Genomic DNA, 24899 nt, shown 5'->3' with positions numbered 1-24899 from the left:
ATCTCAAAATTTTATCTATTGAGTTTTAGGCTAGTCAGTATCACATGAACAAGGAGTCATCTTACTCTGCATTTCTTCCTTTTTTAAACAAGAAAAGAAAGGTATCATATTGTTATGCTAAAACATCCAGAAGACAGAGTGAGATACATTATACATTTTATGTTATATTTTCCTTTTATCTTGAGCAACAAAACTTGAAGTGATATTTTGAAGAATAGAAAAATGACTAGTTCCTGACCAAGACTACCACCATTAAAAATAAAAGTCATAGTGTAGTCTTTTTCATAGTATTTCTAAAGCTTCTCAGATCTGTATCAAGAAACATTGTTCGCACAAATGTGCTATGAACTATAATACTGTATTTTTTCTGAATGACTAGAAACTTTTGAGTCTTTCCTTTTGCACACCTGAGCAAACACAGTCTTCTAACAATCTAGAGTTGAAAAGGTTTTATTTAGTAATATCCATTTGTTCCATATAAAGAGAAACTCCAATGAATGGATCTTACAGCAAAACAAACAAACAAACAAAAAAACCCTACTCTTGCTTATGTAAGTGTCTTTGGACTTAGTATCCTCCTAACAGTTCCAAGACAGAGGATAGCAATTATCTGGAAGGAAGTCTCAAATTCACATAAAGTCCCACATTTCATTTTGCATGCATTGTACTCTCCAGGGTTTATTCCCCTACAGGTTTTCTTACTTCTCTCCTCCCACTGGCCATCATGAGTTACCATCACAGGCTTAGCAAAATGGTACCTGTCACTTTCAGATGCTTAATATTCCTCTTTAGAGGATATGGTGACACCTTGTCAAGAGAGCTCAAGTCTAATTGAAGGCCATCTTCCCTTTCTTACCATAATACAAAATGTATTACTTAGTCACTGATAGTTTAGTCAAAGTATGTTGATGTCTCAAGATAGGCAATTATATTTTTGTTTTTAGTGTGTTTGCCAGCCACCAGCAGGCAAAGTATAACCAATTTACCTTCCAGCCCACTTATAACCATAGCTCCCAGGGTGAAAACTCAGAATCCTCATTTTTCTATGTGGTCAGCTCAATCCTTTTTCCATTCCCCTTAATCCACACTTAGAAACACTGTCAAAGCCATAAGTTATTGTTAAAGCTGGACTGTGTGGAACATGCACTGCATATCCAGAAAAGAAGATGATTTGCGCACACCTTATCCTTCTTTGGCCTAGAGCTGGTGACATCTTACTATTACCATACTATAACTTTCACAAAATAGTGAAGTATTTCTGCTTAACTACCGTGCACTTGTCACCATTGACATTCAATGCAATTAACTGAGTTAAACTCAGTGGCTGATATGATAATTACTTGGTGTTCAGAGAGACTTTTAAAGAACAGATAAAGTCTAGAGATGAGAAAATTAGAGATCTGTTTTGGAAACATAATCCCAGAAAAAATAATTTACGCTATTTGGTAAAGCTTTGTCTGGATATAAATTACTCCCTCTCTATGTAAAAGTTAATGCAATTTACATTTATCTTACAGCAAATGTGAAGGAGTTTAATTTGCATTTATGATCTTTAGACAGGCAAAGGTAATTAACAATATTTTAGTTTTGATGCAGGTGACAGTAGTGTATGTTGGCACTAATTGACACTAATTGGTTTCTCTACTAGCACTCATCCTTTCCTACCATAGTATAACAGAACTCAAAGACATAATTTTCTAGAGTCCTACCACCAATTTTTACCCATCGTTTTCTTCTCACTGCTAAGCTATAATAAGTGAACACATGCTTTTGGTCATGTTTCTTTATTGTTGCTAATTCCTCTTATTCCTCTCATTTAAGTCCAATAACCAAATGCACGATTCATAATTAAAGTGTTTACTTTCCTTATGATTAACTTCCTTGTGTAATTAATGTCCCTAATCCTCTGGGCAGTCTTATTACATCTAGTCTGCTTCAACATGCTCTCTGTCAGTTGAATACATTTTCATATTTTAGGAGGAGGGAGAAAGACAAGAAAGTTCTTCCTTACTGACTCTGATGGTAAGAAGATGACTTTTCTTTTGCAAAAAGTATTTGCAACAATATTAGCTGCTTTCTTTGCTTACATATGTGCTATACTGGCAGATCATCACTTGAGAAAACAATTAAGCTATGGATTTAAATAGGAAGCTACTGTTGGAGACCACTGGCAAGATCTTGAAGAGTGTTTAATACTAATGAAAAGGGAAAGGGAGCAAAAGGAAAACAGGGAGCTGACAAAAGGGACAGTAGTGATGTGGGATGGTATGGGTGAGGGATTCTCATCTCCAAGATACTTCCTCAAAGACAACCACAATCCTGGGGTGTCACCTGAGACCTCTCATCAGCCAACAATGCCCAGCTCTGTTCCCTCAAACCACACTGTCTGGAAAAAAGAGCTGAGAAGTTGTGCCTGTTCTGCTTTCTCTGAAACCTCCTTGCAAAGTACTTCTCAGCCGGAGCTCAAGCTGTTTGCCTTAAAAGGATAAAATATCTGTAGGGGGAAAAAAACTGTAGCTGGCTGCAGCGGCATCACATACCAGAAGGAGAAGTGCTACAAGCTCAATGCTGCTCTTCCTAGAGGGGCTCATCCGTGCCTCACCTTCATCAACTCTGCCATGCTTAGCAGCAGCTGAGACCAAAAGAAACAGTCCTACTGGCTAAGGGCTAACCAGGCAGCTGCCCCGAGCAAGAGTGGAAAACAAACTTCGGATGATGGTTGGTCCTAATGAGGGTCATATTTGAACACTGTCCAGGTCTTGATGCTTTGAACAAAGCCACTTTGGTGGACCCCGGGATGGTAGTGGCTATCTCCAGACATAATAGTGACATGGCCAGGGTGAGAGGCTAAGGGAATGTACAACTAGAGCTCTCTGATTCTACAGAAAGCAGAGGACTTGGATTGGTCAAAAGGGACCAATGAAAATGTTTCCTTACTAAGAAGGGAAATCCAAGTAACCTGTGGCATCCAAAGTTGAATGGGCTAATGCAGAAATGCTCCAACTCTGGCTACATTTTGCTAAAGAGCTAAAATAATATACTTATACCTAAAGAACTAAATACTTATACTGAACTCCTACCACTGAACAATTGAATCAGAATCTCTGAAAGTGGACATTTTAAAGCTCCCGGGGTGATCCTAGTTTGCAGCTAACGTTGAGAGTCAATGAAGTCAGTAAACTTATGACTCCTCGCTTGGAAGCATAAACAATAAAATACTAATCATGTAAACCTATCATTTGGCAAAAATTCCACTACAGCAATTGCAAGCTTCTAGTTCTTTAAGGTTTTAACCAATAGACATTCAACTTCTTTGATGGGAAATCCATCTGGCCCTTCATTTAAATAAAAACCTACAAATATAAACTCCCTCCCCATGCATACATATATCTGGTCATCTTCCTATGAGAATGTTTCCAAAATTTTCCTGCACATTGAAGTTACCTAAGGAATCTTATTTTAAAATGTGCATCTCTAGCTTCCATTCCAGCCCTCCCCCCCACCTCCCTCTGCTGGAAAGTCTGATTTTAATTGGTTTGAGGCAAAACTTTGGCACTGGATGTTTTTAAAGCTACCCAGGTGATTCTAATTGCAGCCATGTTTGGTAACCATAGTCCTTTCTAATTTTGTATACTTCTTCTAGTTCTTCTGCTTCCTATTCAATTATGAGTAAACAGCTACTCCTCATGTGTTATTCTTAGGTTTTCCTGTAATTGCCTAATCTTCACTGTCTTGTAGACAACAAGAGATTCTAGTGTTTAAAGAGAAAGGCTCTGGAGTTGAAATTCAGATTCAGCCTTTTACTAAGTATGTGGCCTTGGATAAAATGCTTGGTTTCTCTGAGGGTCAGAATGCTTTTACACATGCTGTGAAGTGAGGGTAGTTTAGAATCTTCCTCACAGGATACTCCAGGTTATGCAAAGGAGTGATTCTGGTTCAGAGGTAAGTGCTCCATAAACTGTGTCATTCTTGACCGACTATTTCTGAACAGTGATGCCTTGATTTACTCCCCTTTCCTCTGCACTGTGGATTGTACAAAGACTACCAAGCTCCCACTGGTCTGAGAATAAAGCACACTTCAAAGGTACAGCACAAAACATTCCAAACAAGCATTGCTCTATGAGGAAATATCTTTATGATTTTCTGCCAATAGCTCCCAAGGGGACCAACTTTCCATATACTCCTATGGCTGTCTTCATCCACAAAGCACTGTCTTCTTTGCAAATGCTGTTTTAGTCTTAGAGCACATTCATTCAGCTACAAAACACATGGCAAACATAGCCTAGCTTTCACAATGACCCTTTTTTTACCCTGTCCTGTCCCATACCCCTCATTCGCATCACTTCTTCCCCATCTACTGTCCTGCCTTTTCATATTAATAACTATAATTATAAAATCCATTCAGAAACAAGACACTATTAGTCCCACCTTGTGCTAAACATCTGCTTTGTGCAGCTGTAATTTCTGTGCTATTGTTTCTATTTAGATGACAGTTTCGTAGGGAGAACATTCCTCGGCTCTTACAAACAAAATTATACTTAGAGAGTTCAAACAGCCTGCACACATTTAACTTCTCAGAAACTACTTTTTTTTTAAGGAGCACACAAGGAACACCGTCCTTACAGAAGATAGTGAGAGGGACTAGAAAGCAGTGTCAGAAGGCTGGGTCTGAGAAAGTAGAGAAGGGCTGACAGAGAAGGATTGGCAAACACCACCAGCTCAACAATTCAGATTAGGATGGAAATGCCACAAATTTGATTGCATAATAAGCTGTTGAGCTGGTTGATAAATGCTGCTTTCGGTGTGTGCTTATTTGTCACATTGTCTTGGTTTCTGAGCTCAGAAGGTTTTAAGTCAGAGGATCTGGAAAGGTAGCAGCAGGCCCAGTTAGTTCCTTGGGACAGGCAGCAGCACCTATGGGTAGGGATGGCAGAAAGAGCAACAGCCTGGTGTTCGGAATATGGTTGCTAGGATACCATGGAGACCCTCCATTGCTAGGCAGACAGAGAAGAAAAAAAAATGTCCATATGCCTTATAACCTGCAAACAGCAACAATAGAAACATCGCCTGTCTTCTACCCTTTCCCATTAGGAATCCAAACCCAACTCTTCAGTGAAATAACAAGTAACCCGAGCTTAGAAATGTGGTCCGGAAGAGCAGGGAAGTTGGTCATTTGTATTCTCAGGCAATCTACACAGCTACTCTCTGTGAGGACTTGACAGTATTTTTCTTATAAACCCCATTTGAGGGGCACACAAATTGACTGTGTTTCAAAATACCCTAACAGAATTCCAGCAACCTAATGTGTTACATTTTTATAAAGATTTCCTCACCACCTATTATTTTATTGCATAGAATGTAATGTCAAATTAACCACCAAATTCAAATTAGAAACCAAGATAATATTGTTAGGTCAGAATTTAAATCCTCCACAAAAACAGGAACCGATGAATTTCAAGAATTAACTTTACATTCAATTTTCATCTTTGTTCAGTTTGCCAAGAAATGGAAGGAATCTCGAATGCTGGTCTGTGATATATAATTTTCAATGGAACATTCTCCAGTGAGTAGCAAGAAGTTGGTTCCTTTAAGAGTGAAATTAGTTTCTTCAAAGGTTTCCCTCATCTGCTGCTTGCTTACCTAGTGGTTACTGTTATGGCCACTGTCAGAACCGCTGGTAAGGGGAGCAGTATTGAGAGACATTCTGAGATTCAGAGCTTTACCTGCTAGTAGGCAACATTTAATTACCTACTACAAGTAGGTAACAACTTGTTATCTACTAGTCGAACTAGTGTAAAACATACACTCTCTCTTCCTTTCTCTCTCTTAAAAAATAGAACTGCCCTCTTATCTACTTTATAAAAATAATCATGATTGAGATTCTCTCTCCTGTCTGTCCTCAACTTTTCTTCAATCTCCTCTATGGTACTGTAGTAAAGCCACAGCTGCTACCATTCCCTCCTTCCCAGATCTGCTTCGTCCCCTTGCGGATGATTTGGACTGGAGCTCTTCCATCTCCCAAGCCCTCTCCTCTGTCTCTCAGCCCATTAGTAACCACTCTAAGTCATGTCAGCCCTACAAATACTTAGTTTAAAAACTTGCATTTACATGAAACTTTTCTGGTAGCATAAAATTAAATGAGTTCTGTATAATTTGCAAACTGTCTTAGTGTCTCTTGTGTGACTCATCTCACTCCATTTTCTATTTACCTCTGCAGTATTTTTGCCCCTATTAACTCTTTGATGGCAAGACCTATGTGTCACTAACCCCTAATGCCTCACAAGATTTGGTACATGGCATACGTCTCATAAAAGGATTGAGCTAACCTGTAAGGCACATTTGAAAATTAATTCCTACCTTTGAAGAGATCTGTATTTTAATATTATGTCTTCTACAAGTACACTAAAATTATGTAATTCCCTTGGCCTAATGCAGAACTGAACATACAACACTGAGGAGGATGTTTCTCTTGAGATAAAGTTAGTGTGTTTCGAAGATCATACATGGTGTATTTTAAATCCACACTTCCTTTAAAATTATATGTAGACATATATATTTCTCTTTTATCCTCAGCTCTTCCATAGTACATCACAATCACAAAACAAAACAGAATATGCCAGCATTCTGTAATGTACCTCTCAGGTGAAAAGCAATGGATTTACAAAAATACAGAGAAACTAACAACTTTTGATAGGAACTGAAATCTATGTAGTCCAACAGAAATGGCATGGAAATGTGACCGCAAAATGGAAAAGGTTAGATAACACTAAGACTGAGGAGAGGGTTTTGATCAAATATCAGACAGCAAATAATCTACTCTAATATAGAGTCCATTATTAGGGTCAAAATATCATGAATAAAATTACTTTAGAAGTTCATAAGAAGCATTATATTATCTGATCTCACAGAATGGGTGCTTGGCTTTGTTTGTTCCATTTGAGGGGTTTACTTGCTCAACTTATTTCCACACATTCAACCTAGTAATTTTACATTCCCAGATACATACTTGGTAACGGTAGTATATAGACCCTAATTTTCTATTCAGATCTTAAGAAATGTTGCAGAAGTGCCCTAACTCCATGGTGAAATCTGACAGGATCTTACTTTCCATTTCCCAGCTTAAAGGAAAAAAATAAGATCAAACCAAAACTGTCTAGCTTATTCATATTTTAAGTTAGTTTATAGATTTCTCAGATGTATGTTTTCATACATCAAATAATTGAATGAATATCAGCAGGGAAGTTACCTACATCTAATGGAATGAGAACTAAAAACTAATATGAATATGGGGCTGAAATCAACTTTAGCCTACTTGGATGGTTTCATTTTAACTTGAACTCACAATATGTGTAACCTTAAGAAAGATAACTATATTCTTTAGCTTGCACTACAGACTAAATATAAAGACACACACACACACACGCACACACACACACTTGTTGCCAGTAAGTTTGAATAAGCAAAGGATTTAAAATGAAGCAAATTGAAAAGCAAATAAAACTTGTTTAGGATGGCAAGTTTTCTACATTCTATGTAAGGCTATTCCTAAACAGTCATTCAAACGGAATGAGATAATGATCATTGTGCATACAACATCCTTCTTTTTCCCCTAAGAAAGGTGCACTCTACCATTCAAGCCAACTCTATTCTCGTTTTCTTTACAGAAGTGTGAAAAAAGAACAGATGTTTTTCCAAAATTATTTAAGCTTGGGAGACATGCTATCATTTTCTTCAGTATAATCCTTCAGAATCACAAGAACCACCATGGCAATACCTTCACAATTAAGTTCCTTAAAATGCAAGTTATTACATAAATAACAGAACGTAATATTCAATCGATTCCAATGTCTACTAGAGTGGGATTCTATGGACTATTTCCCACTCTGAATTCATTTTTCACTACGGACTTTAAAAAAAGCTACTTTTTCTAGGTGTCAAGCAGTCGGAGCCTTCTAAAACTTCCTACATCCTCCAGTTCATTCCCTTTCCTGCTGCCCAGATTCCTTTAGATCTTCTCTCATAAAATGTTTAGACTGGAGTTATCAGCTGGCTTGATCACACTTCATTATAAAACCTATTAAAATATTCCTGTTATAAAAGCGGAGTTTGTTCTGTGTTACTCCAAAGTCCTAAGGATACTAAGGATGAGATCCTAAAGAATGCTTAAGGATACAAAGAGCTGTCTTTGAGTTATTTTTTTCATTATGCAAAACTTGGCCCAAGAGAGATGGTCATGTACATTGTTAGCTACAACAGGCAAGCATGTCAGGACTGCAAATCAATTTACCAGAGAAAGTAGCAGTGGTTTCAGATCACTCGGGTTTCTAAGACAGGCTTCAGTCTGCTGAACTATAAGGACAACTTGCTAAGGTCAGAATCTCAGAAATGTCCATCCTTATTGTCTCCTCTCCACTCCACTGAATACAAACTCCTCTGACAGCTAACCCTGCCAAGGAACTAATGTAGGTACAAGGTAAGCTCCCTGGGAACCCACATATACCTGTACAATTGTTAACTTGTGTAAACCACCACTAGTACCTATGTCTGACCCCTCATGCAAATTTGCTCCTTTTAGGAATTGCCAATATTTAGGAAGGGAAGGCTTTTTTCTAAGGGACCTTCTGTTATTATATAACACGTGTCATCCAACTAGTGTCATGTAGTAGAGTCTCGAAATCCTTTGATTTCTTAATCATGTCACTGCCTATTAATTAAACATACCGCTCATACCGGTAGTCTGGCTCATCCTCGGTTGCCCTCATGTCCTGTTGATTCCTTTCCATATGGACTCTGAGTTGAGTGTTGTGTAACAAGTTTCATTCAATTTTTCCATCCACTGACATCAGAACTACACTAGTCTCTAAAATGCCAGAAGAATACCAGACTGTTTGCCTTGGAAGTCAGGAGTAAGGCGAAAGATGTGTCCACACTGTCAACAAATCCAAGTGTACCTATCTGTGTTTGACCCTGGAAATAATGCAAGCTCTCTGAAGGGACAAGGGCTGTTCATTAAGGGATCATAGAAAAATTCCTTCAGGAAAATAAGTAACATTCTCCCTCAGATGTTATTAAGAAACATCTTTTGAAAAGCAGCAGAGTAGGCTTCCATTTATGGGATTGTAAATGTCATCCAATTCAGGAAATCAAAAATTTTTCCCCTTTCTAAATGCATATTTACTCTCTCTCTCTCTCTTACACTTTGATGATGACAGAACATCAGGTTTGAAGGGAAACAGCGTGAAGCTCCAGCATGTTAGAGCCACAAAAGAACAGAAAGTATAAGGGGGTGATATCAGACGCATTTCATTTCAAGTCAGAAGAGCCTGCCTTTAGGATTTTCTGGCTGGCCAGGTTTGTCAGGGCTTTGGGGATTTTTGTTTTTTTAATTCTTCTGTTCACAGTCACTCACACACACCTGGGGCGCGTTCCCAACACCATGTCTTGTATCAGGGTGGTATATATGAATGCGTGTGTATATTAAAAACAAAATACCTTGGCATTTGACAAAGAGACGAAGGCAACGTTATGTGCAGTGAGTCTGGCACAACCCGGCAAGAAGTGCTCATGAAAATGAAACATTTCTGAGGATGACAACAGACACAGCAAGCCCGGAGGGGCGGGGGCCGACAGACAATACAGAGACCCGCGGCAGCATCCCACCGCCAAGGGGCCAGGGCCACCCCGGGCGTGTAACCCCCTCGCTTACTGTGGGCTCTTGGGGTAGAAAGGCAGGGTCACATGGCTGAGATCCTGGATGTCGAAGGCGGTGGGCTCGGCGGAGATCGCCTGGCGCTTGGTGCGCGGCTCGCCTTGCAAGGTGCTGGCGCTCTGCTTCTGTGCCTGCTGGGTGGCGGGTCGGATCACCGAGCGGTACTTATCCAGCTCGTTCTGCAGCTTCTGGATCAGTTCGTCCTTCTGATCCAACTCCAGCTCCAGCTCATCGATGAGGGCATCCCTCTGCCTCAGCTCCTCGATCTTCTCCTGGAGCGCGTACTGTAAATCTCGCAGGGTGCCCATGCTCCTCCGGGCTGCCGGGGGCTCCTTCCTGCCGCTGCTCCGCCGCGTCTTGGGGCTTCCTCCCCTCTCCGATCAACTTTCCCCAAAGTCGCCGCCGCTGCCTCCCGAGTGCAAAAGCTTCCTACTTGAGACCAAAGCCAGCCACCCTGGCTTCTGAGCATGCCCAGTTCCCCCGCTCCAGCCACCGAGAGTTTCAATGTGCAGATTCCACTTCTCTGGGCTTTGGCGACAGGCTGAAATGTTGTGTGTGTGTGTGGGGGGGGGTGGGGGGGATCGGAGCAAAACAGCAGGTCCAAAAATAAAGAAAGAAAACACCCCGGGATCTAACCAGCAGCGTGGTGGGCGCAGCAGCGGTGCGCGGGGGAGAAGAGCCCCCGAGGCGGGCGCGGGGGCCTGGGAGCCGCAGCCGCCGGGAGGAGGGGACTTGAGTGGGGTGGGATGCGGGGGGCTGCGAAGAGGGGTGCTCCCAAGGCAGGGGCTGCTCCGCCAGGATCACCAACGCCGGACGCCAAAGGAAACCAAAGGAAGCCGGCGGTGTGTGGGGGGAGGCTGATAAAGCTCCGGGCGCGCTGGGGGTGCGAAGGCGGAGCAAGGCTGGAGCACAACTTGGTGGGTGGAGAGGTGGGAGGCAGAGGACCGCGAAGACCCCCCCAGCCAACTGGACAGGCGTCAGGGGGCTCCAGGGCATACCGATCTGGAAGAGGTTAGATTAGGACCCTGCAAGGGCAGGGTCAACTTTGCATCCTAAAAGCTCTGAGCTCTTGGTGGTATCTTGACCCGCCCCACCGAGGAAAGCTCCCCAGCGATGTGATTTGAGCCCTTGCTTCTTCCCCCCCCCCCCACCTTTCCCCACGGGGAGCGCCTCACACAGGTGGCTAACGCTTGCAAAGAAACTTGCCTCTTCCAGAGGTGAGAGCGATCGTGCCTGAAAGGGATTTCCCGTGACATCCGAGGTGCTTTGGGGGGAGAGGGGAGGAGGTTGGCCTCCCTCAGCCCACAGGTGTAACTAATCTGCAGTTTCTGCTCATTCTCCCCTTCCAGAGGAGTCTGAACTCAGAGCAATCAATTCTTCTCAGGGCAAAGGCCAAAATTCCAAACGGACTGGGGCTCCAGAAAGTCACTGGGATTCTCCCGTTAGAAGTCCCCCCACCCCAACCCCTCTGCAGCAGAGCTGCCCTCAGATGGGCCTGGTTTACTTTTGATTGGTTTGATGGAGAAGGTGAAGGGGGCGGGGGGCAGGGGGCGGGGAGCGGGTAAGTAATTTCTGTGTTGCCAAGGGCGTTTAGAAAGTAGACCATACTTTTATGACCATTACTGGGATGACCACCAAGTTGTTGGGAAAGGAACGTCCCCCTTGATGGGCAAGGAGAACATTGTGACACAACTCTGAAGATGAAGATATATTTTTAAAGAAGGTGGGGATACGACAGGTACTGCAGGATATTGTATCCCATACCAATCACTGCCATAACTCCATCCTGCGCCCACAATATTTACTGTAAATGATGACAAGTAGGTAGCGACCTTTCTGTCCAAGGGTTATTCTCCCATTCTGGAAACACTTGTTCAAAAGCACTCCCCCCCCCTTTCAATACTTATCTAATATTTAACCTCCATTCCTTATATTTAACTAAATCTTTACTCATTCAACTTTATAGTTTCTTTTAGCAGCCTATCAAGGACTGCTCTTGGATAGTCAATATTAAAATCCTCATTGTTATACCTATCCATATCTCTTAACACTAAAAGGGAGTGGGGGGCTTTAATTCCGATTGAATGACATTGCTGATCTCATCACTGGAATTTAAAGCTAGCCAGCAACACAAATATGTCTCAAAACAAACAAACCAAAAACTTCCACATAGTTTTTCTTTTAAATATACAATTTTCTGTACATGGGCTAAAAGAGGGGGGGGGAGGACGGGGGCGGGGGGAGGGGGGTAGGAGCCAGTTACCACTGGGAGCATCACAAGTATTTTTATTTAAAGTATACCTGCATGTAATTAAAGGTGTAAATGGCCAAGGATATGCAATTCTAAACATTCTTCCACAGAAATTATGAGCTAATTCTCCTTAGTACCAATGACATAAGATGTTTAATTTGTCTGCTTTCCAACACAAACATTTTCAGAAGTGCTTTTATTTCAGGATGTAATATATAGAAAGATGTAGATGTAGATGTAGCTGTGAATAATTCCCGACATTTTCATTTGTAATGCATAGCTAACAAGTAGGCAGCAGTAAATAACAGTTCAGAATTATTGTTTAATTAAAAGTGAACCAAACCAGAAGTATTGTGACTTGTATAACTGATTACATTCTAAAAGATGTTTCTGTGTCCACTTCCTTCTCCTAGGCAAAAGTCCAAATTCTGATCTTATTTAACCACTGGGAATTCATCACTTCCCTGGGAAAATGTTTAACACCACATGAATTTATTATAGACATGTTATTGAGAGCCATAAAGTCAAAAGTTTATGTCCAAAACCATGTCAGAAACAATATATAAGGGACATCATTAGAAAAGTGCTAAGTAGAAAAGTGCTAAGTAGGGATTGGTTTGTTGGAGTCCATACAAGTCTTCAGTGAGTGTACTTAACATTTCCAAACACAAAAAGGCAGAGAAGCTCTCACTTTTAGAAAGTCTATCCATATGAAAGAAAAGAAAACTAGAAACTAATGCATTTTGCTTCCTTCCCCTTGTCGCCCAAAGCATAGCACATCAAAACTATGCAAGAATTTTGATAATCAAGGTCTAGTTTTCATACTAAATTGGGTAATGACTGTTTACTTCTTAAACTATCAGAGCTACACAAACTGTAGTCTGTATCCATGGTCTATTTTCATTTTAATTAAATTTTCATGATACAAAATGTGCTGCAGGATACAGAAAATAAGGAGTCTTTTGGGACAAACACAAAGAAAGGAAACGGAGGAAAGAGTGGATTATTTCAGATGACTTACACTTTCAAAGCTACTCAGGATACAGAATATAATGTTGTGCATTATTTTTATTGTTATTTCTTTTTACAACAGGGCCTCCCTACAAAGCACAAGCTGGCTTAGAACTTGCCATGTAGGCCAGACTGACCATGAGTTCTCCATTATTCTCCCTTAGCCTCCGAAATGCTGGAATCACACCACATTTGACATCAGGAGAATATTGTAAGTGACTTTAGCTGGCTCTTTAGGTTTTAAGGGACAAGATTATTTCATTTTAAACATTTGAATGATTCTAATGTTTTTTAAAATGCCTTTTGCATAGTACCTGGTAAAAGCTACAACTAAATTTTATTTAAAAAATCATCAAGTTCCTATGATTTCTTCTCAATATATACATTGTCTTTACTATGTAACCCATAGCAAATTTAATTGGTTAAGTTAAGGACAGAGTCCAAGCACAAGTCTGTACATGAATTTAGAGTGGAGTGGAGTAGAATGGCATGGAGAGATCTTCCCTTCTCCACAACCCACAGACATTTCCCAACGAGGATAAAACCTTGATGCTAGATTGTTTTTTAGAATAATATAATTTTGAAGAAACTGAATCCATACTCTGGAATTCCAAAGTCAAATCACAATTCCCTTTTCTATCGCTTAAGTAGAAGGAAAGTTCCATTTAAAGCCAGACTATGCAGTGGTGTGCTGAACTCTAATCTACTCAGCTTTGCACCGACCATCATGCCTGAGAATAAATATCACCTTGTCTTCCTTAGTAAGAACTTGCAATCATTTGCTGAGATATTCAACCAAGTAGATCCATTTTAATACTGGACAGGTTTTTAAATAAAGTATGCTTGCATGTTTTACCAACATACATAGCTTCAAAAGAATTGTAATGGTTTTGTCATCCAATTGATCTAATAAAATAGAGGCACTGAATCACACACTGAATGGAATGGAGCTCAGAGTCTATCTATCCATCCTGGCCTTGAGCATAACTTCTTAGTGCTTCCACTGGTTTTGATTCTAGGTCCAGAGAGAACACAGTGTCCTTTACATGATCTACCTTGACTTTAGGGTTGGGAAAGCAAATGAAAGAGAAACGCGGAGCAAGAACAAGATTATTCCTAAAGTTACTCTCCCCTCCAAAAATAAGACTCTACAGACTGCAACAGCATTCCATTCTGGTTTGAGTAACCAATTTGCTTGGGGTTGACCCAGTTTTAACATTAACTTTCCTTGGAACTGTCCAGTAATTCTCAATCCTGGGGTAAACCAAGATGGCCAACCCATTTAGTTCAGATTTACTGTGCTTCTCTATTTTATAAATGCATTACATTTCTGTTTTCAAAGTTACTGATAATGAAGCAAGGAAGAACCATAATGGCAGTTTTAGGCACATTAAAAATATGCATTTTTTATGTGAATATGCTTTAGAAAAGCAATCATGACTTCTATTTCAATGTATAATAATATACCTTGGAAATTGTCTTTGGACTGGAAAGGGCAATGAGTCAGACAATATAATTTTAATTGCACCTTGACAAATTAGACAAGGATTCTCTTTTCATTGGTACATTTCTTTTAAGAAAACAAACAGACTGGTTTCCTATGAGAGAAGAACAGCTATTCAAACACCTGTAACTATCATATTAACTCTGATAGATTTAGTCAGATGAATATAATCATGATAGAATTGAGGAGTAAACTTGGTCATATGAAGTGGCAATTAAATGAGTGAAAGTGAAAGTTCTAAAACTGGGCTGTTTTGTTTCTTTAAATGGTAAGTTTGCATAGAAAAAAATTAATGATAACAAAAAAAACCCCTTACTATAGAGAATGGGAAAGTAATAGTGCCCTGTACTGTAATTACTAATGTGCTTAGCATTTATACTGAATTAGTGTCATGCCTAATATTAGTTGAAATGAATTCTTATAGTTCACTGCTTAAAATGATGGCAAGTTATTATTGAAATTTAGCCTAAACTAGTCCTCACAAAAATCCACACACTATCTAATAAACTGAAAAGTTCTTTGTACTCATTAGTAAGCTGCTCTTTTCCATTGCTGAGGAAATAAAAGGTTATAAAGAAAAAAATGTTATATTTTGAGTTATTTTTAATGAGTGGAAAAATTCGAAATGCATACACTATAATTTAAAATGCTTTCTTACAAAAATAGTTTTTTCACTGCAATGTAAATCCAGTAAACATCGCAGTGCAACATCATAATATTCTGCATTTATGATTAATAAATTCATTCTTCAGTTCCATTTCAGTGAATCTTCCGGTATATTAAATGCACATCACTCACCAAGTTAATGCAGCAGTATTTCACACAAAATATTTTTTAAAAAAGCATTTGCAACAGTAATTTTGCTTTTGAAAACAGGTTTGATGTGGTTGATAGAAAAGTATCTCTACACTCAATGACTGTTCTTTTGTTGTTGCTTTGCTTTTGAGTGGCATGTAATACATGAAATTAATCACTTTCATAAATCAAATTAATGTAAAGAATACCTTAATTTTACTTCAAAACCTTAAATTTTAGTTCAAAATTAGCAAGGTGTAAACTGATAATATGGTTACAATAAAATGAGTTTGAGGGAATTTTATCCTTAAGTAAAATGGCTGAAATGGGCAAAAGAGAAATTTGTATATATTGTGGGACTTCCGGGATTTGGGAAGGAGGAGAGCTGCAGACAAAAAATAAAACCTTACAAAATCACAAAAAATGCCTTTACCCTCATTAACTCATTGGGCAAGTATGTACCAACAACTTGTAACTAAGGAAATCTTGAGATATCATGACATTTATGCAATCATCATAAAATAGAATTTCAGAAATTCACCTTTCTGTGCTCAAGCAAATGGAGCAGTAGGCTTGGGAAATAACTGGATAGCAATCCAAGGCCAAAACATGCTGCCTGCCATTTATGAAAACATCACTCTTGGAACCAGGATAGAAGCACCAAGACCCATCAGATGCATATATTTGCAATGTGTTGTTTTAATAAACTACAAGTTATCAGTCACTGTTCCTACTATATATACTTAGAAATTATTCAATAATTCTTTGCTGGACAAGAGAGGACTTTTTGAAATTCATCTTTTTCAAAGCTCAAACATTTAGGCCAGTAAGCAAATAATATTTTAAATATTAGTGGTTTCCTATTTAAACTTAAAAGACTAATGTATACACAATTCTTAAAAAAAAAAAAAAGAAATGTCCCAAACAGCAACAGAATTAATGTTACATAATTCCTGTGCCCATACAAGTAAATATAAAAAGAGATGGCTATGCAGTTTGGGAATTAAGAGCAGAATATCCAGTGTCTGTCTTGAATCATCGCATTATATAAGAATGTTTTCACTCAGAGATCAGAGTTAACATAGCGAGTTATGGAAAATTCATCTAAATGTTCCATAAAACAAAGCACAGCCAAAATTGTAGCTTCTAGTTTCCTTCCAGTTGTATGTTTGATGCCTACCAATATTAAGGAGAAAACAAAAAATGACACAGAAATCTTCAAAATGCTTTTCTTTGTGAAATGTGACAAGTGATTGCAGCTGTGAGGAACAGAGAGCATTTGATGAACATTGCTTCTTTTCACTTTCCAGTGTCCTCTAGTCCACATGCATTGTATTATTTCAGTGTTCCCATGGAACATTCTCTAGTTCATACATGCATACAAACACAAATTCATTGCCATGATTTGGCATCCCGTCTTTCCTCATCTTCTGAAAATAGAAAGCAATATATGTCACGGAATTTTCATCTAGAATTGAACACAGGCATTAATTAACTCAATCTCCCAATCTGAAGTGTGATAAAACCTAGAGGCCAAAGTTCATAAAGTAACTTTCCCAAAACAGTGGCAGGGTTAGAATCAATGTGTTCTTGTCCTCATCCTGATATTCTCCTGGTCTTTCATTTGGTCTTTCTGTCATTACCACACACCGAAGACTGGCTTGCTTCCCATGAAAATCCTGCTTTGCATCTCTTAGTAAGCAATAATTGCTAAGGCCAACTCACACTTCAATTTGAGACAGAAAGCAAAGTGTATTAAGAGGTCTTCAAATTGGCTAAGTAGCTTCCCAATGGAACTTTGATTGCTGCTGTACATTTAATTGTTTCCAGGTACATTGGATGCCTTATTTAAAGCATCTTCCTCATTCATGAAATTCCTTCCTGTCTTCTACATCACAACAAAGTGTGAAATGAGCATATACCAATACTAGCCCCTCCTATAGCATGGCTAACCAAAAGTATCTCTTTCTGAAAACCACAGTCTGTTACCACAACCAATGACATGACAAAAAGCCACAAACACATGACAAATTTGGTGCTAACAGGAAGGGCTAGCATTGCTATTCAACCCATAATCACATTTCCTCTCTTTAAAATTAGCTTGAGTTATAGGACTATTGCCTAGGTTGTGAATATGTTCAAAGGAAAATTACACTGGGATCAAAAGGAGGAGAGTAAATTATTAAGAATTAGTTACTCTGGGGAGGGGAAGGGGAATAACAAAATGCTGAAACCAGGACACAGAATGACCTTTTGCAACAATGATGCCCACAAGACAGTGTATTAGAGATAAACTTTACAACTTTGGCGGTGGGGAGGAGTTGGGAAGGTGGGGAAGGGAGAGATAGTGGTAGAACAACAAGGGAGGGGGTAACAATGCTCCACAAGAAATGTACTCATTGCCTTACTCATGTAACTGTAACCCCTCTGTACAGCATCTTTACAATAAAATAAAAAATAAGTAAGAATTAGTTCTTTAAAGCCAGATTTAGTGTCTTATACCGATAATCCCCCAGCATGAGGAAGGCCTAGGTAGGAGAATTGCAATCTGAGGTCAGATAGCAAAAGTGAAATTCCATCCAAAAACCAAAACTAAAACTAAACTGAATCCAAAAAAGTTTGAGGAACATGACTCAATTGGTAGAGTTCCTGCCTAGCAAGCAGGTGGGTCCTGATTTCAAACCCCAGTATGATCATCAACAAAGAAAGAAGAAAGGAAGGAAGGAAGGAAGGAAGAAAGAAAGAAAGAAAGAAAGAAAGAAAGAAAGAAAGAAAGAAAGAAAGAAAGAAAGAAAGAAAGAAAGAGAAAGAGAGAGAGAGAGAGAGAATAAACCACTAAGTACATAGTTGTGTTCTACTGACCCTTACACTGATCCTCATTTCTGCAGTCTCCAAGAAATTTCATTATAACATTTTGGGGCTTTTCTAGTGATGTTTCCCTTCCTGCCTGTAAAGCCCTTCTCCTAACCCCTTTCACTATCTTCAAATCCCAGCTCCATCACCATCTCCCATCTTTTTAGTCAATAATTGCATGATTCTATTCTTCATTTCTCCCCTTAGAAATTCGCTCTGATAGTCCTTCTAAACCATCCCACATCTTTCCTTATAATAGTGCTTATCATGATTTATAACTTTCAGAAATACAGTTAAATAGCACACCAAGTTCCTCCCTATGTATTTTCTAATTGCTCTGAGAAATTAGAGGTAAGAATAAAATGGATGAAGTCAGCCATTATTTACTAATATCCATAATCCTTACCCCTCTGATCAAGTAAGAGAGGTTAACAAGACATTTTTTTCTCTTGTCATCCAACTGGTGGTATATAATATCTAATAAATAAAGGCTCAGTAGAAGCTTTTCTGAATCTAATAAATCAAATACATCAGAGGCTTAATTTTTAAAAATATGCTTTTATTATTCAGAAAAAAGAAGAGACATCTCTCTTTGAACAATGTATTTGTTTGCTCAGACTCATCATAACATTGTTTATTTTCTGATACCTCACAATCCTAGAAAATAATACCTCTTAGTAACCAACCAAGTGTTCAAACTACAGCAAGACAATCAACTCTTCTGAAGTACTTTTAGACCACCATAATATCAGATCTTTGTTATTTTTAGGCTTAAAAATATTGTCTTCAAGGTCTGTTGCCATTGTCTATACCAGTTGCAATTCTGCAACTTCTTCCTTGTGTCTTTCACTATTCTAGTTACTCCTTCAAAAGACTAGTCAGTCCATAGAGTGGCTCATTGCCTGTAACATAATCCTAGCTACTCAAGAGGCTGAGATCTGGAGGGTTAAAATTTGACACCAACCCAGTCAGAGAACTCCTCAAGATTCCATCTGCAAAATAAACAGGGAGAAAAAAGCTGGACTGGAGGTATGACTCAAGTGATAGAGCACCTGCAGAGCTAACAGGAGGCCCCAAATTTTAACCTCAGGAAGGCTGACTTGAAATTGACCTTTTTGAGTAATCCATTATATGTTCATCTTTTAGAAAATTACTCATCATTCAGTATTATTTTGAAAGCAGATTCTTCCAACTGGGGTACTTACTAAATGAGTTACTTCCCTGATTGCTAATAAATTGCATATGCCTCAACTGATCAATTCATTGAGAGTTGCCCTGGAAGTTCACACTGAAGGAACATCCGAAGAAAACTCATGCACAAGGAACAAATTTAGCTCACCAATACATTCAGTTCTTAGCTCCTCATCTCCATTTCCCACTCTCATGCTCTTGTTCTATTTCTTTTTTTCTTTTTCCTACAGGATATCAGCATATGCCCTTCAAATAAAATCATGAACTCAGTAGCACAATCCACTGAACACTGAAGTGCTACCCTTCCAGATTAATAGTAAGTATAAAGTATCACCACTGTGTTAAGCAGTTGGACAATTAAAAAAGTTGTGGTTTGTTGATGCAAAGGAGAAATATTTCTCAAGTAGATGTTGCCTGTCATTTTGTTTTTAAGTGAGCAAGAAGATTTTTTAAGTTCTTTATAGTTATTATAACAGAATATAAGTTTGGGGGCAAATCAATTTTGTCTTTTTTTCAGTCTTTCCTATAAAAATTTGAAGAGACTCTTATCTATGAGAAAGAGCCAAATTTGGTCAAATTAGACTCAAAGCTTTACCCACACATGCTCCCAAGTTACTCTCAATAAAGATCTGTACCACAGGGGTATAATGTTGCTTGATGCACTCAGTGGACCCTGAGTTTCTGACTTGCAATCATGAGAAACTTCTCTACCTTTGACAAAACCTAAGCATTAACAGACAATTCAGTGTAGGAATTTTTTCTACAATGTTCCACCAATGTAGGAAATCTCCTGATACTGCATTGCTGAGCTCTAGTGGTTTTTAGTTATATTAACTCCTCCTATAAAATGGGAATTGCATCAATATACTCAAGTACTTCTGGAAGATGCTTTTCCTAAAAGGAAAAATAGTTATGATTGATACTAATTATGCTCTAAAAATATAAGTGTGTGTGTAAATATATGTCATAGAGAAAAAAATATAACCTTGATTCCATTCAGGTAAAATAATACTTGTAGAAAGCAGTTTCTAAGATTTAACTTTGCTATTTCCTTAAAATATAAGCTGAAGCAAAGCATTTCATGTTATTGTAAAATTATATTACTTGTTTGCATGATTCAAATTTTTAAATGCACTTCCATAAATAAGATACAACTGCACCTAATAGTACACTGCTCAAATTTTTCTCTTCAGTCATTAGTTACTAATTTCTAATGGATGAAGTACAGAACTAAAGGTGCAATTGCACCCTCTACTGTTCACATTTTAACTCCATATTGAGCAACACATCATAAAAGTAACATGAAAGTCACATTCGTTTCATTTTGCCATTCATTGGAAGATCTTATAAAGGTAAAAAAAAAACACTTGTTAAATTTTCTTTGTTGTTGTTGTTTTGTTTTGTTTTAATGTACCCAAGACTGCTTACACAGTGTCTATTTTATTCAAGATATTATACTATTTACCCCATTTATGAATACATAAATCAGTGTCTTATAATCTCAAGCAATACTAGAAATATAGTAGGACTCATCTATGACCAAACTGATAAATTTTCTTTACCAATACAAATAAATAGTTGCCATGTGTAAAATTAATTGTACTGCCTAGTGCTGGTGGCTCACAACCGTAATCCTAGCTTCTCAGGAAGATGAGATCTGAGGACCATGATCCAAAGCCAGCCCAGACAGGAAAGTCTGTGAGACTCCTGTCTCCAATTAATCACCAGAAAAATCTGGAAGTAGTGAGGTGGCTCAAGTGTTAGCTTAATAGGATTGAGCAAAAAAGCTCAGGGACAGCATCCAGCTCCAAGGACCAGCACACACTCTCTCTCACACACACAAAGGTAGTTGTACTAACCTAATTTTTAAGTAGCCAGATAATGAAACAAGAATTACTGATTAATTTGTTGACAATAACAGCAATGTTTTTAAAAAGCTATCCTAATAAGGAAAATTCTCAACTCATTCAAGCCAAGAACTGGTATATTTTTCTAGGGTTATATGAAGCTTGTTCACTTTTTAAATTTAGAAATCCAAGATAACATTCAAAAAAGTATCTCAAAAAAGTGATGCTTTGAAGTTTCAGAAAATTTGTTTTAGATTTCTTCACATGATTGTCAACATTTTAAATGTCACTTTGAATCATAAGTAATCAGTGGCTTGGACTTTTTCCTTTTCAGATTTTATTACTTTAATAGACATTGATTTTTGTATTAAAATATTATTCAAGAGAATTTGGTATAAAAAATTAAGTAGTGGAAGGTTAACTTACAGCTAAGCATCCTTTCTACCAAGAATAACCAGAACAGAGCCGGGCGCCAGTGGCTCATGCCTGTAATCCTAACTACTTAGGAGGCTGAGATCTGAGGATTGAGGTTCAAAGCCAGCCCTGGCTGGAAAGTCCATGGAACTCTTTATCTCTAATAAACCACCAAAAAACTGGAAGTGGCGCTGTAGCTCAAGTGGTAGAGCGCTCGCCTGGAGCTGAAAAGCTGAGGGACAGTGCCCAAGCCCAGAGTTCAAGCCCCACCACCGACCAAAAAACAAAACAAAACAAAAAAAGAATAACCAGAACAAAATGGACCCTCAAAAATGTAGTGTATTGTAAATGTCTCAAACAAGTGAGGAATTGAAAGGATGATACTCCAGAGAAATGGGAAGCTAGAAAAGGAGCTGAACATTCAGTGTTTGGGGTAGTTACAATTACAAAAGTCTCCTACAACTATAAATGTTTGGGCATACGTTAGAAACTAAGGGGCTAAGAAGTTGTCAAAGATTCTAAAAGTATCATGACGCTAGAGGAACAAAACCTGACATTCAAGCTCAACCTGTTGAAAGCCTTAAAAGCTAAACTTTAATTGGCAATAATCCTGTCCTCAAAGAAGACTGGATTTCTGCTTCATAGCTGCTCAATCTATGGTCCAAGTTGATCTATCCCTACTACCCTTTTCTGTCAAGAGAAAGAAAGTAACGTTTCCTGAGGAAAGATCACATCATTTAGGATGTAAAATCATGTTCCTAATTTTGCAGACACAATATCAAATTTCAGTCAAAAAAAGTTAGTTACACCAAAATATCACTCTGTACTTAAATCTAAGAAAGCAAAAAGGAAGCTTAAAGCACACAACAGTAGCATGCCTATTGTAGAGCCGGATACTCCAATTAACAGTAGTGGCTATTTATTTTATTATTTGTAGTACAGTAGTTTGTTTGTTCTTCTTTTGATTGCTATAAAGGTGATATACAGAGGGGTTACAGTTATTTAAGTCACGTGATGAGTACATTTCTTTTATAATAATGGCATTCCTACCCTTGCTCTCTCTCTCTCAGAGTTATGACTTTTAAAACAACAAATACATTTTGGAATTAATATGAAAATGTGGATAACTTCAACAGAAAAGTGGAAATGATGAGGGATATTGAAACTGAATTTTTAAAACTGGCAATAAGTCACTGAATTTTAATAACTCAGTAGTAAACTTTAATAGCAGAAAATAGAATTGGTAAATAATAAGATAAGCCCAAAGAAAAGAACTGTATTAGAGACTACAAATTTTCTTTTAGAAAAAAAGGAGGAAAGAAAAAGAAAAGGATATTAGAAGTGCTGTCATGGGAAAAAGTCTGATCTATATATAATTAAAGTCCCACTAGAATAGGAAAGAGGATTGGGCTAAAGCAACATTTGAAGAAATAATCATGATGAATTTCCCAAAACTGATTAAAAATATCAAACCCACAGATTTCAAGAAATACTGCAAACCATAAACCACTAACACAATAAATACAAAACACAGATGTGTGTGCACATAAAAGTATATCATGGTAAAGCTGCTTATAAATAGAGAAAGAGAAAACTCCTTATAGTAGACAAAAACACCCTTACTTTCAATGGCATAGCAATAAAATGATAGTTGCTTTTCTGTGAAACAATGAAAGCTATAGAGCAATAAAGTGGTAGCCTCAAAAGAATGATAGAAAATAAAACTGCCAATCAAGAACTCTGAATGTGGTAAAGATATGCTTTGAATACAAAAGCAAATAAATATTAAATTATCTCTCACCAATAGAGCCACAATAAAGAATAACTGAACGATTTCTTCAGACAGGCAGGAAGAAAATGTGTCTAGATGAGAGAACAGAGTTAAGGGAAACACAAACATCACAGGAATAATGAATATGATTATAAATGTATATTAATTATGCCGGCATAAGAGAACAATACCACTTCACATAAAAATGGTGCAAAAGAGAATAGGGGCCAACAAGAGTTGAGAATATCTTCTTCATTGCACTATCTGAATAATAAGAAAGCATTATTGAATTTCAGGGTGTACTGCATGATACACTGTCCAGAGTAACCACACAAAGAAATAAAATGAAAGTGGGGTGGGTAGCTCATGCCTGTAATCCAGACTCTAAGGATCCTAGGATCATGATTCAAAGCCAGTCCAGGCAGGAAAGTCGATAGGACACTTAGCTCCAATAAACTACCAAAAATTCAGAAGTACTGTGCTCAAGTGGTAGAACACTAGCCTTGAGTAAAAAAGTTCAGGAATAACACCCTGATTCAAGCCCTCAGACCAGTGCACAAAATAATAAATAAATAACAAGAGAAGAAAAAAGAAGAAAAAGTGTAAGATACATAAATGTCAAATCCATGAGAAGAAAACAATATAAAATCTCAGAGATATAAAGAAGGAAAAATAATATTTAAAAAGAAACACAAATAGGGAAAAATAAGATAAGATCTAAGCCAAATGGGTCTAATCAAATAGCTTAAACAATTTTCTAGGCAAAGACTGTCTGGCTAAATAAAAAACAAAACAACAGTCAGGCGCTGGTGGCTCACACTTGTAATCCTAGCTACTAAGGAGGCTGAGATCTGAGGGTCACGGTTCAAAGCCAGCCTGGGCAGGAAAGTCCATGAGATTCTTTTCTCCAAACCAGTAGAAAACTGGAAGTGGTGCTGTGGCTCAAGTGGTAGAGTGCCCACTTTGAGCTGAAGAGCTGAGGGAGAGCGCCCAGGCCCGGAGTTAAAAAAAAATTGCTCAATAGCTATGTACATCCAATCACATACAATGATGTTTATGGAATGAACTCCAAGAAATGCAACAAAGTTTCTTTTTTTCTTTTTTATGTCAATCCTGGGACTTGAATTCTGGGCCTCTCTTCAACTTAAGACAAGCCCTCTACCACTGAAATCAAAGCACCACTTCCTGCTTTCTGGAGATAAGAGTCTCATGGACTTTCCTGCCTGAGCTGGCTTTGAACTATGATCCTCAGATCTCAGCCTCCTGATTAGCTTGGTTTACAGTAGTGGGCCTCTAGCACCCACTAGCAACAAAGTTTCTTGTTGTTTTGTTTTTGTCTTGCATGTAAGCTTGTGTGTTTTGGGAAGGGAAAAGGGAACAGAGAAATGGCGGGACAATGGGGGAACAAAAGCAGCAGTGATATTCACTGGACACTATGTTGAAAATGAACTATACAACTTGTGGAGGGGATTCAGGAGGGGAAAACTGGTAGAAAAGGGGGGAAGTGGTGTCACTGTTCAAAAAGAAATATACTCATTATCTGGCACGTAACT

General features: G+C 38.3%; 1 protein-coding gene across 2 annotated transcripts in view; it reads right to left on the bottom strand.

Annotated features, from left to right (window-relative positions):
- Window positions 1-24899, bottom strand: part of Prkg1 (protein kinase, cGMP-dependent, type I) — a 1080074-nt gene that overhangs the window by 996960 nt on the left and 58215 nt on the right. The window contains exon 1 of one of the 2 annotated variants that reach the window (XM_013017166.1): window positions 9707-10112. The exons of the other annotated variant lie outside the window; for it this stretch is intronic. Coding sequence (XP_012872620.1) covers window positions 9707-10017 — 311 coding nt within the window. The 5' untranslated portion in view covers window positions 10018-10112. Of the gene's footprint in view, window positions 1-9706; window positions 10113-24899 lie in introns of those variants that run through there. 2 annotated transcript variants of the gene reach the window in all.

This window comes from Dipodomys ordii, unplaced genomic scaffold (genome assembly GCF_000151885.1).
Source record: "Dipodomys ordii isolate 6190 unplaced genomic scaffold, Dord_2.0 Scaffold34, whole genome shotgun sequence".
Lineage (NCBI taxonomy): Eukaryota > Metazoa > Chordata > Mammalia > Rodentia > Heteromyidae > Dipodomys > Dipodomys ordii.
Note: the sequence above shows the minus strand (reverse complement) of the source record. Positions and strands in the feature narration are given on the sequence as shown.